General features: G+C 46.5%; 1 protein-coding gene across 3 annotated transcripts in view; it reads left to right on the plus strand.

Annotated features, from left to right (window-relative positions):
- ASTN2 (astrotactin 2) overlaps positions 1–13,470 on the plus strand; it is a gene marked incomplete at both ends in the record, with an annotated part of 919,723 nt that overhangs the window by 135,949 nt on the left and 770,304 nt on the right. For all 3 annotated transcript variants that reach the window (XM_079706619.1, XM_079706617.1, XM_079706618.1), the window contains one exon: positions 11,192–11,379. In XM_079706619.1, the coding sequence (XP_079562745.1) occupies positions 11,192–11,379 (188 nt within the window). The remainder of the gene's footprint in view (positions 1–11,191; positions 11,380–13,470) is intronic.

A 13,470-nucleotide genomic window follows, 5' to 3' on the forward strand; every position in this document is an offset into this window, starting at 1 on the left:
TGGTACATAGCCCTCTGCCTTTTCATCTTGTCTGTCTTTCTGTGAATGTGGTTTTTGTTCCACAGGCTGCAGGATTGTAATTCTTCTTGCTTCTGCTGTCTGCCCTCTCGCCAATATCTCTTAATTCTTCTCCTCCCCTCCCTTATTTAACCAGGCATAACTATATTATTTATCTCCACCATGTGGCTAGGGAAAACAGTTTTGTGTAAAAGATGCATTTCCTAAAGGAGGTGGGAATGGGCAGATTGGAGGCAAAGGCAGAGATGAACGCTGATAGATGGGGGCTGGGAAGGAGGGGGTCTGAGGTTCTCCTGGGACTTTCTCTTCCCATTGCTGCTGCAGGGCCTGGCTGTGTCACTGCCCCTGCCATCTCTCCACCTTCTGTCCCTGACCTCCCCAGGGGGCCTCCTAAACCTAGCACCACCGTGATGCCATCATGCAGGCATTTAACCTCACCAGACATCAAGATCTCGACCTATAAAATGTCCAGCTTATAAACTCTGCCTGCTGGCCTCATCCAAACCTTTGATGAACGAGGAGCATTAACTCAACTCTCTTGCATGTTCTTGTGACATCCTGTGCATACTCTCTTATGGTACCAGATGATGGTCTCTGTTGATTTCCCTTTTCTGCTCTCCTAGATTATGATTTACTTGAGGACAGGAAACTTATAAAATGTGCATCAAGTGGTATGTTTATTCAACAAGTATTTATTGAACACCTGCTGTATGCTAAGCACTGAGGATAGCAATTACCTAGACAGACACAATTCTCTGCCATGAATGAATGAATGAATAAGTGGATGAATGAATGAATGAATGAATGGAAGCAAGAGGAAATGGTGCTGCTGTTGCTTAGTGGGAACCGAGGAAAATTCAGACTAGAATGGAAGGTCTGTGAAGGCAGCAATGAAATGCATCTTTTTCTCCAATCTATCCACAAAACCTCACACTGTGCCTGGAACATTTTAGACAGTCAATAAATATTTATGGTAAGGTACATTGTTGAATGATGGGAATCATGATTGTATTTGCTTTCAGGACTAGCCATGGGACTTTGCAGATTTCTAAGCACATTGCTAGGTATGACCTTATTTTCTCTCAGTTCTGCATTAGATGTGATGTAAGTAGGACAGATCGTGACCACCTCCCCACCCCCACCGCCAGCCACACACACTTTACAAAGAAAGAAAGAAAATCATAGAAGCTTTGTGATTTGTCCTCAGGTAAACTGTCCAGTTGGTGCAGTGGTATCACACAAACCTAGGCTTCCACCTCCAAATTCAGTGTTTCTTTCACTAACCCAGGCTGTGTGATTATTGATGAAGTCAGAAACATAGGAATATATCCATCCATCCATCCATCCATCCGTCTGTCCGTCTGTCCATCCATCCACCCACCCATCCATCCACCCATCCATATATCCAACCATACATCCATCTGTCCATTCATCTATCCATCTTTGTCTATCCATTCATCTGCCCGTCCATCAGTCCATCCATCCATCCATCCATCCATCCATCCATCCTTTCCTTTTCATTTATAGCATTTGAAGAGATTCATTAGCCTCTGAACTAGGACTTGCTCTGATTGCATGAGGGAATCCCAAGTTAGACCTAACACTTTTTATTCTGCTAGCAGATTGTCCATAGGTATAGCATGGTAACCCCCTTTTTACTTTCCTCTCTACAAAATGCTGTATCAGTCTCTCTCTGCTCCCTCTGCAATGACGAGCTTCCGTATTTTCTGCTGGCATCCTCCCACTTTACTCCTCTGCACACGTGCAACCTTCCTGCCTTCTTGTCTTTGTGCCACTCCTCCATCCGAAATATCCTTTACTACATGGGTACCTGTTGAAATTTTGTCCATCCTTTAAGACTCCTCTCTGAATACTTTCTAGATTCAGCCAGATGTTCTCTCCTCTGCTCTAAACTTCCTGTTTTGATTTATAGCTACTTATGGCATGATTTTTTTCCGTTCCTTGGACTGAGCTCCTGAGGATAGAGTTTCTTTATGCCAGATCTCAGAAAAGGTTGGTTGACTAAGTGAATTTTAAGGTGAGCACATATTTGCATCTGCTACAGAGGTAATATATATTCAGTGTAGAAAATGTAGAGAAAAATGAATCATAACATGATTAAAATCACCTCTGATCCCCCCATTCTTGATGTTCCAGTGTTTTTCTTCCCAGCTGTATATGCATATCCTTATCTCTAAACAGAATCATAGGACCGTGTATTTTCTATATAAACTTCCTTTGCTGCTCCATGAGAATGCAACCTGCTTAAAAGGTAAAGTTCTGTCTTTCTCTTCATTTGCGTTCTTCAGGGTACTTAAACTTGAGCCAGTTGTTGAATAAATTTCTGTAGAGTAGTTATATGGGCATCAAGCCGTCATTAGCATCCTGAGTTGCCATCTCCTTTCTCTGTCTTCTGGGGATGCCCATCTGAATTCATATATGAGGACAGCTCAGTTCAACTCACTAAAGATTTATGGAACCTTCTTCTCTGTATTCGGCTACCATGTCAGGCATGAGGGCACACGGATGGCTCTGATGTATCCCTGCACTAGAGCCCAGTGAGAAAGGTCAGCTGTATAAACAGACCATTTTAACCTAGATAAATACCATTTTACAATAAGATGCTATCACCTGTGTATATGAAGTAATATGTAACAAATGGAACTGTGGAATGCTCACTGAGGATCAAGATTAATGTTAAAAGCTAATTTGTTTGTATTATCATTTAATTCTCACAACAACCCTACTAAGCAGGTGCTGTTAATATTATTCTCATTTGATAGATGGGGAAACTGAAGCGTGAAGAAGCCAAAAAGCTTGTCCAAAGACATACAACTTGAACACAAGGGAACTGGGGTTCAAAATCCAGCAGTTGGTCTCCAGTCTATAATGTTATGCAGCAGGCAGTATTTCCTCTTAATGGAAGCATAAAGAGGGGGTCATATGGGGTCAAGGAAGTCTTCCAGAGTGAGGGGTGGGGTTTGGTAGGAAAGGTGTTTCTTCAAAGATGTTGAAGTAAGAAACAGGACAGTGTGTATGGAAGATTACATAAGTATTTGATCAGATTTAACATATAAGTGCAAAGAAAGGAGTGAAATAAAGTAAGGCAGGGGAGAAATGCAGGTGCCAGCTTGGTGAAATTAGGTTTCTTTTTTTTTTTTTTTTTTTTTTATTACGTGGGCTTCTCACTGCTGTGGCCTCTCCCGTTGCGGAGCACAGGCTCTGGACGTGCAGGCCCAGCAGCCATGGCTCACGGGCCTAGCCGCTCTGCGGCATGTGGGATCTTCCCGGACCGGGGCACGAACCCGTGTCCCCTCCATCGGCAGGCGGACTCTCAACCGCTGCGCCACCAAGGAAGCCTGTGAAATTAGGTTTTATCCTAAGGGGAATCAAGAGCCATTGAAAGGTTTTCAGCAAGGGAGTGACATGAGCATATTTATAAGTTAGACATGTAATCGTGGTAGCCCTTTGAAGGATGGCTGGAAGGAAGGAAGCCTGGGGGCAAGGATAAGAGTTGGGGCTACTCGGTAGTCTCCATTTGCCCCTTGAGATCCACTCTCCATGCTTTTCCCCCCTGCCGTGTGCCTTGGGAGGCTGACCCGTATGATTTGCTTCACTGGAGCACCCTTGGGGTGTTTGGATGGGGTTTGCCCATGTTAGGCACCTGCAAGAGATTAGCAGGTCCAAGGAGGGTGAGGTTGAAGCATTTATTACCCCATCACCTCCATGCTTGGTCATGCCTTGTCAGAGTTAGGTTATTCTGCTGGATTATACTGAGGTAGGAGATAGGTGGGCCCCAGGCTGAGCAGCTGCAGCCAGTCTTCCGCTGACACTTTGAGATAAGATACTAGCAGGTGCATTGGGCCCTAATTGGGTGGGTTCAAAGAGACCACAGTTTCCTCATTCTTGTGGTCAAGGGGTATTTCCCAGCCTGACACATGTGCAGAGAGTGTCCTCAGTCTAGGGGGGAGCCCAAGGAGCGAGGCGACACCAGCCCTTAATATGTCCTGTCAACCTCCCAGAAACCTTTGCGTTGGAATCCACCTTGGCTGGGAGATGTGCACACCCACGAGGAAGGACCCTGAGTCAGGCCAAATATGGGCACAAGCAAGATGATTGGCCAGAGACCACCTGGAAGACTGCCTCCCCCGTAAGCGACCTTAGTTGCCCCTCTTGGGGGCAACCCACTCTGAGTTCACCTATGTGCTCTTCCACATGCCCACTGCTTCTAATAAATGCTTTATCTGTTTCACAGTCTTGATCTCTTTGCTAAATTCTTTCTTCAAAGGAGACAAGGACTGAGGTCCTTCTTCCAGCCGCCTCACCCCTGAATTCAATACTACCTGAAAGCCACAGCAGCTGACGAGCAGCCCTTTCCTACAGCTATGGCTCTTTCAGGGTGATAGAACCCTCCCTTCCTTTGCCCCTTCAGGCCTAGGATGGTGACAGCTCCTTGCTGTTGCCAGCTTTGAGGTGCTTCATCATTGGTTGGCCTTAACCCTGCCTGTGATGATCAATTTCATGTGTCAACTTGACTGGGCTAAGGGATTTCCAGAGAACTGGCAAAACATTACTTCTGAGCTTGTCTGTGAGGGTGTTTCTGGAAGAGATTAGCATTTGAATGGGTAGACTAAGTAAAGGATAAAGGCCTTTGTCAGTGCAGGTGGGCATCATCCAGTGCCTCTAGGCCCTGAATAGAACCGAAAGGTGGAGGAAGGGGATATTTGCTCTCTGCCTGAGCCAGGACATCCATCTGTTCCTGCCCCCTGCCATTAGTCCTCTTGGTTCTCAGGCCTTTGGCTCAGACTGGGACTTACACCATTGGCTCCCCTGGTTCTCAGCCCTTTGGGTTTGGACTGGAACCACACCACTGGCTCTCCTGGGCCTGCAGCTTGAAGATGGCAGACTGTGGGACTTATTAGCCTCCATAATCATGAGAGCGAGCCCCTCATAATAAGTCTCTTTCTATATATCTGTATATGTTCTATCGCTTCTGTGTCTCTGAGAACCCTAAGACACTCCCAAAGCCTTTGTAAATGGTCCCATTATTAAGCACTTCTCAGTCACCTTACTGAGTGTGTCTTCTCTTTTCTGATGAGACAGTGACTGGCACAGAGCCATTTGAAAGCAGTCCACAAGAGAGATGATAAAGGTTTGCAGTAAGGTAACCACTTACAGATAACAATGTAGATATTGATATTGTAGAGATGATAAGGAAGGGTGTGTATTTGAGATCGATTTCCCAAGCCCACTCCTCATGACTTACTGCATAGAGGTGACCGCCCATGGAGGCTGGAACAGCTAATGTCAGGGGTACGTGAAGTGAATGTCACTACCTTTCCCAGCTCCTTCTACCTAGGCAGTGAGTTCATCTCTCAGAACGTCTGCTTTCCCCCTCATGGCGAGGCAAAGACCATTTGCAAACTCATCAGAAGCGCTCTCTGGCCTAAACGTGAATAATCTGCAGGAGGGTCAGCTGGTGCTGTGGAATCTGAAGACGAGTTAGTTAGCCACTTGGGAGACGTTACCAAGATGGCTGGTGATCAGAAGAGCTGCTTATTTTCATAATGACCTTCCGGAATTAAATAAAAATACAATGAGTGCCATAGATTAGGGAGAACAAGCCAATTAAAACCACAACACGCCTTTGGGATTTTTTATTTCTTTTCCAGGAGGCTGAAAGGCATCCGTGGCTGCTGAGGCAGGGTGGAGGTCTTCCCAGAATCACTGATGAAGGCTGATCCTCTTGCTTGGCTTTAGCGGGTTGTGGAGGGGATTTGAGCCTATTGAATATTTCACGAGTTGCAGCCCATGTGGGGAGAACAGTGAAAGGTGAAGAGGCAATCCCTGGGTTTCTTTACGATTCCGATATAAAACTAAGCTCTTCGGGGTGGGAGGGAGGCAGGCATTGGAGTCAGTCTACCGCCGGAAGGCATGGTGCACCAATTCTCCCACTTTAATATCTGCTGTTTCATTTTATATTCATTCATGTCAGCATAATCTGCCTTTATGGGAATCATCTTTGTTGCCAACCAAATGCGTTTAGTCCCCCTTTTGCTTTAAGTTTGATTGTAATATGACTTGAAGACTTCAATGAAATGTTTATATGCAGGGGCTAGGGGAAGAGGAGAGGGAAAATGCAACTGGAAAATCAATCATCAGGGAATTTCAAGAACCTAGCCTTGGTTATGCTACTGTTTCTTTGACCTGTTTTTAGTGGACCCAGGACCGGCCCTCGGAGCAAGTCTACCCGCTGATTCCCTACTGCATGCTGAAAAAAGTATACTCTGTTGCCAGACATCCAAAGCTCTTAACTCTATGTCTGAACCGTATTCCCCCCGCTGACATTCTACTGCCCTCCTTCTTGTGCATGTGGCTTCACTGCCCTGACACACCCAGCCACCCAGCCCATCTCTCTGCCTCCTTCTCTCCTCCGAGGGCTAACAAGATGCCCATCCTCTGCAACACTCATGTTACCACGTTTTGCGAGTGGTTCTTGGTCTCAAAGCTAGGAAAGTCCTGTCCCACCCTCGAGTTCCCAATGGACCTTTACTTTTTCTTTATTTCTCTAATGAAACTCAACACTGCTTTCATATCTTATTATGGATATGTATAAACACATGTGTGTATGAGTGTATATGTGTGTGTGTGTGTATTCATCATTCAGCAATTCAGTATTTTTTTTTTAATTGATCACTTATATGTGCCGAAGTACTTGAAATGTGGCAGGAAGAAGACACACGGGGTCCCTGCCATCCTGGAGAGACAGGTATTAAATGCATGTTCAGGAAAATACATGAAGTAAAATTCAACTAGTGATAAGTTCCATAGAAAGTGTTTGTAAAGGCGGTACAATAGAGAGTGCATGTATATGGAGAGAAGTACTTTATTATGTTTAATCTTTTTTTTATTGAAGTATAGTTGATTTACAATGTCATGTTCATTTCACATCTACGGCACAGTGATTCAGTTTTTTATATATTCTTCAGATTCTTTTCCCTTATAGGTTATTACAAAACATTGAGCATCTTTCCCTGTGCTATACAGTAGGTCCTTGTTGTGTATCTGTGTTATGTACAGTCGTGTGTGTCTGTTAGTCCCAAACTCCTAATTTATCCCCCCTCCCTTCCCCTTTGGTAACCACAGTTTGTTTTCTACGTCTATGGATCTATTTCTGTTTTGTAAGTTAATTTGTATCTGTTAAAAATTTTAGACTCCATATATAAGCAATGCTGTATGATATTTGTCTTTGGCTTACTTCACTTAGTATAATAATCGCTGTGTCCATCCGTGTTGCTGCAAATGGCATTATTTCCTTCTTTTGATGGCGAAGTGATATTCCTTTGTGGATATGTACCACATCTTCTTTATCCATTCATCTATCAATGGGCATTTAGATTTCTTCCATGTCTTGTAAAGAGTGCTGCTATGAACATAGGGGTGCATGGATCTTTTCGACTTATAGTTTTGGAGAGGAGTACTTTACGTAAGAGTGGCGTGGCCTCTCTGAGTAGGTGTCAGTTGGACTGAGAGACAAAGGCTGAGAAGAAGCCAGCTTGCAAGCTTTGGGCGGAGAGTTCCAGAGACACTGGAGAGGAAGTGTATATGTGCTGAGACAAGAGGAAGCCTGGCCTGTGTGAGGAGTAGTTGTAATTCCTGTAGAGCTGGGGCATGCGATGAGCAGATGATGTGAGAGGTGGATCAGGATACTGCACGGTGTCCTGGGTCACACTAAATGGAAAGTGTGCACATGTGTGGACAGTGACACGGGGCAGGGGTAGAATTTCTGCTGTTAAAGGACTGTGAGCTTCCCGAAGGCAAAGCTATGTCTCATTTCACTCCAGATTCCGAGCTACTAAGCCACCTGCTATGGAGTAAGTCCTCAGTAAGGTGCGTTGAGTGTCTAAACAAAGAAACACAGGAATAAATGAATGAATGAGAGAACAAATGACCAAGACCTTCTGCTTCCTCTGAGGCAGTTTGTCCCTCTGAGGTTTCATGCCCCTTCTCCCCTCCCAGCAATAGTTTTTGTTTTTTGGTTTTTTCCTCTTTGTAATAGAGTAAGGCCAGAGCTGTTCTTATGATTCAATATTTACTGTGTTTCACACACTGTTATTATCATTTAACGTTTACTGTCTGCTGACTGTGCACTCATCGCCGTAGCAAACAAAGAGTGGTTCATGGGCTAATTTAGTCAAGGAAAAGATGTTATAAGAGCAACTGGCATAGTAGAAATTACATAGACTGGAAATCCACTGGGTCCAGCTGGGTACCAGTTCACCAGTGACCTTAAGCAAGTGACTAACCCTGCGTGACCCTCTGTTTTCTAATCTGAACACGGGGATGGCGGCAAGCTCCTTTAATGGTGGGGTTGCAGGCACAGGTGGGGAGAGCTCCAGAAGTAAGGGGTGCGGATTTCAGGAAGGATTCCTCCGCTTCCTCTGCCTGCTTCTGTACCAGGCTGTGTCAACCAGATGTGGCCTGCCTTGGGGCTCTCTGCCGGTGCCATTTTCAGGGACTCTTGGCACAGTAAGTGCCTGCCTAGCTGACAGCACACAGATCCTCCTTCTTGAGCTGCTTAATGAGACAACAATTTCCAGAGGCAAATCCCAGTGCTGGGTTCCCTGGACATCTGGTTCCGGCTTTGATGCACAGAGAGAAAAATGAGCAAGGCACTGAGCAAGGCCATTCACCATAATGTCTTCACGTTGCCTTGGCCCAGCTGGCCGGCTGCCAGAGAAGCTTCTGCCACGTCCTCCGATGCTGAGGCTGGGAGGTTGGGGAGAGGAGGTGCCTGGGAGAGACGTGCTTCATAGACCAGGCTCCCAGCCAGTCTCCTCCTCGGGGCCACACAGTGTGCTCTGGGGGCCCTTTGGGGCCTGAGTTCTAGGAGCCGATGTACTCCTGAGGTGATCTCCAGCCCTGCTCTGCTCTTGTTGCAGCAAGGGAAGCCCAAGCAGGTGTTCACTTGGACTAATAACTTACTATATTCCAGCCACTTTGTCTTTGCCTTGGGATGAGGTGGGAGGCTGTTGGTTTAGAGCAGAGTGGTGACGTGAGCTGACTTATGCTGTGGCTGGATTCTTCTGGCTTCTGGTTGAGCATAGACAGAAGAGGCAAGGGTGGAAGAAGAGAGTCGAGTTAAGGAGCCCTTGCAGGAAGCCAGGCAATAGAGGAGGGTGTCTTGGCCCAGGTGGCTTGCAGTAGAGGAGCTGAGAAGGGTTGCATTTCGGATGCCTTTTGAAGGATTTCCTGATGGACTGGATGAAGAGTGGGAGAGAAAGCAGGCAGTCAAGGATGTCTCAAGAGCGTCTGAAGGGTGAATTACATCCTGACCCTATTAATAATAATAACGATAATAAATGTTAATAGCTAACTCTTTATAGCACTTATTAAGTGCCAGATGCTCTTCCCCTAAGGACTTTTTTTTTTTAAAGAACATGAGTAGCTTTTTAAAATAAATAAATAAATAATTAATTAATTATTTTTGGCTGCATTGGGTCTTCGTTGCTGCACTCGGGCTTTGTCTAGTTGCAGCAAGTGGGGGCCACTCTTCATCGCAGTATGCGGGCCTCTCACTGTTGTGGCCTCTCCCGTTACGGAGCACAGGCTCCAGACGCGCAGGTTCAGTAGTTGTGGCTCACGGGCCCAGTTGCTCCACGGCATGTGGGATCCTCCCAGACCAGGGCTCGAACCCATGTCCCCTGCATTGGCAGGTGGATTCTCAACCACTGCGCCACCAGGGAAGCCTCCCTAAGGACTTTTGATTGTGAAATTGAAGGAGTTAGAGTCTACTGGGAATGGACCATATAAGAATAATTCAGTAGAATTTGATGAGCAAATATCATCATCTCATCTCAAGGTGACTCTTTTCTTCAGTGTCACCAGGTGTGATGGGGGCTGCTGTGGGCATGGGGTGAGCTGACTAGATAAGAAGTTCTAACTCGTCTTCCTCATCAATCCTCCTCAAGCTCATGTCTGTGTGCATGTACATGAGGTCTTTGGGGACTGTAGAAATACTGTCTCTAGGTGAGCTCTATAGCTTCGTCCAGAGGTCCAAGTGTCAGACACTATTAAGGCTACTTGTCTATTGATGGATTGATTGCCTCTGTTTCCTACAGTAACTCTCACTTGAGGAAAGATTTGATAATTCACCAACCCCATCACCCTTCCCCTTTATTCACAGGACACACTGATAGGCCTCGTCCTTCAAAATATTTTCAGGGACACATCCCTTTAGCAGACAGCACTAGGAAAAGATTGTATGATCCCACTGCAAGGATGCTTTTTGTACTGTATGCTCTCACCCTTCTTAATAAGAAGCTATATTGGTACAATTACATTGACTGGAAGTAGTATTAAAGTGATACTTATTATTTTTAAAGTATTTTCAGAGGGAAAAACAGCATAGAGGCAAGAGTTAGGAAGTTCAAGTCAGGTGACCTTACCATTGACTAGAAAGTTCTAACTTCCCATTGGTTATATGAGAACATTGAAGTAGGAAAGAGGGTTTTCAAGTATTTTTAAGCCATGGAAACCTTTGTGCCAGAACTTCCTTGCTTGAGAGTACAGTATGTACAATATGAGGGAAAAAATGGAGTGGCTCTGACTGAAGCAGGAGAAATGGCTCAGAACAACCCACTTACCAAGCTCCTTTCCCTTAAAGGATGATCCTGAGGCACCTCAGCCGGGCCAGATGTTCTTTTGGGCCTTCCCGGCTCTGAGGTTCTGCATTTCTGCCATGAGCATTTCCAACTCAGCTTCTGAAGAGTTCACACTCTGAACTCCCACTCTTCAGAGATGTCCTTCCTTCACCTTCTTATAGTTCTGTGGCCTCAGAAGAACGTAAGCACATTCACCTCTTGCTTAGTTCGCGTCCACTGTTGGAGTAGAATGAATTACCTTATCATGCATGCTGGTATCAAAAGGGCACCAGGCAGACCTGGGTTCAAATCCTGCCTCTGCCACTCTGTTGCTTGGGGATAACCTTGGCTACAGTTGACTCATCTGTAAATGGGAGTGATGATCTCTGGCTCAGAGATTCCATGTGGGGAGAGGCATCCTGGTACAGGTAGGTGCCTTCAGAGCTCCTGAATACATGTGGCCCCTCTCCTCCCCGGCGCGCCGAGGCCAGGCCTGCCGCTCACCCGGCACCTTGGTTCTTGTCTTGCAGAGATGTCAGGCACGGCAGCGGACATCTCGCTGGTGCACTGGAGACAGCAGTGGCTGGAGAACGGCACCTTGTACTTCCACGTCTCCATGAGCAGCTCCGGGCAGCTGGCCCGGGCCACCGCCCCCACCCTCCAGGAGCCCTCAGAGATTGTAGAGGAACAGATGCACATCCTCCACATTTCTGTGATGGTGAGTGAGTGGGCCTGCAGTGGGGGCTTTGGGGGGTGGGTAAAGTGAAGGGCGAGTGGAGAGACCGTGGCAGGAGGCAGGGGATGGCCAGCAGGTGGAGGGAAGGAGCTGGCCAAGTGCGAGAGGTTAGAATGATAAACAGAAGGTCGGATGGATCCCATGGTGTCACTTGGACTGACGCATACTCATCCATCATCTGTCAGCTGTGACAAACTAATTGTGCTTCAGAGGAGAAAATAAAGGGTCTCCAACTCCTTGGCCTTTTGGCCGACCTCTCTGGGAATAGCTGTTTAACATCTGTCACGTGCTTGACCTGCTTTGCCGAGGGCTCAGGTTCAGTGCTCCACAGCCGGCCGTTCCAAGAATGACTGAACAAACAGAATTGGAATGGGGTTGCCCTTCCCCAAGTACCCTTGATGTGCCAGGTGCTTTAACTCTCACAACACCCCTTGCAGTGTAGACCGTGCATGGTGGCCCCTGGAGCTGGACTGGGCATAGCCGGGGCTGTCACACACCAAAGCCCCCTCCATTACCCTCACTTTATAGCTGTGAATACTGAGTCAGTGGGGTAGAGAACCTTACCCAAGGTCACATCGCTAGGAAGACATGGAGCTGCTCTTGGGCGTTTGAACCCGTGTGTATCTGGCTACAAAAACTGGACTATGTCCTCTACACTCTGCTCTCAATGCAAGAATTTTTTGACTCTCCACCGTGTGTGAAGCACTGCGCCAGGCACATTCGTGGACATGTTTTCATTGCATTCTCACCAAGAAGTCATGCACGTCACTTCCATGTTAGAGGTGAAGTTATGGACACAGAGAGATCTGTTGTCTGTTGGCCCCAGAACCTGGAACAGTCTGAGGCTGCTGCCTCCTCAGAAAAGGATGCTAGGACAGAAATCGCCTGAATGGTAGTCTAAAGTGTATGTAGATTCACATTAATGATGTATTAGAAAAGCTGTAATTAATGGCTTTGCACAGTAGATAGAAAAAAATGCAGTGTGCAGAATGTGCAGGGTCTAACTGGCTCAAGAAGAGATCAGATAATAGCTACGGCTGATATCCCCCTAGTGCTTTTCACTCCTGAAGCCGTTCTTACGTTACTTCCCCCTTTTTACCTTTAGCACAGCTCTGCCAGATGCAGGAGGGTAGGAAAAGTTTTTCCCAACCTATGTGTGAGGAAGCTAGGGCTCTTAGAGGTAGAGTGATTGACCTAAGGCCACTCAGCAAAATAGGGCCGTAACCCAGCCCTTCATTTTTTCCTTCCATTCAGTAGTCAACAGTACTTACCAAGAGCCTCCAGTGGAGCAGATCTTGCCTTTTGGTCTCTGTTCTGGTCCCTCTTCAACCTGTACTGTGCATTAGACATTCTTATTAGGGCTGAGTAAGTGCTTGGAAATGTTCTCTTTTTGGAAAAACACACACATACCGCAGCCAGACAGCCACGTTAAATTTGGACCTAACGCATGCTCATCACGTGGAGGAACAAATCAAGGCCTTTGTGTTATTCATGGAATGAGTGTGATAGACTTTTCCCATTTTTATATTTAGCGAGTGATGCAGCCACATGCCAAGCCAAGTGGATGCCTGCATGCTAAGTTTGGGTTGCAAGTTTGTAAGCACCCTCTCAGGGTACTTGCTGAGTTCCTCAGGGGGCCCGGGGCACCAGCTGATGGGCATGACGGCTCTTCTTTTAATGTCTGAGTGAGCCTCGGTTTGAACTAATATTTATTAAGCATTTTCTGTTTGGCATGGCGTTTACTCACCTACGTCCTTCCCATAACCCAGTGACCTAGACAGTGTTATCTCAATGATCAGTGAGTTCTGCATGGGCTTTCTCTGCTTCCATGCCCAGTGTTAGTTAAATCAGACCTCTCCCCAAAGACTAAAGGTGTTTCTCACTTTTTTTCTGCTCAGTGAGTTTAGCTTGGAAAGAAGAACTCACTGAGACCCAGATGTCGCTCCAATTCCCTGTAATTCAGGATGTGGCTGGTGGAGTAGGTGGTGTGGAGGTTGCCAGTCTCTAGACCCTCCCTGCCCGCAAGCTGGAGTGGCCCAAGGCTACCACCTTGTGGTCCCACCCATTCTTTCC

Source organism: Hyperoodon ampullatus, assembly GCF_949752795.1.
Source record: "Hyperoodon ampullatus genome assembly, chromosome: 6".
NCBI classification, from domain to species: Eukaryota; Metazoa; Chordata; class Mammalia; order Artiodactyla; family Ziphiidae; genus Hyperoodon; species Hyperoodon ampullatus.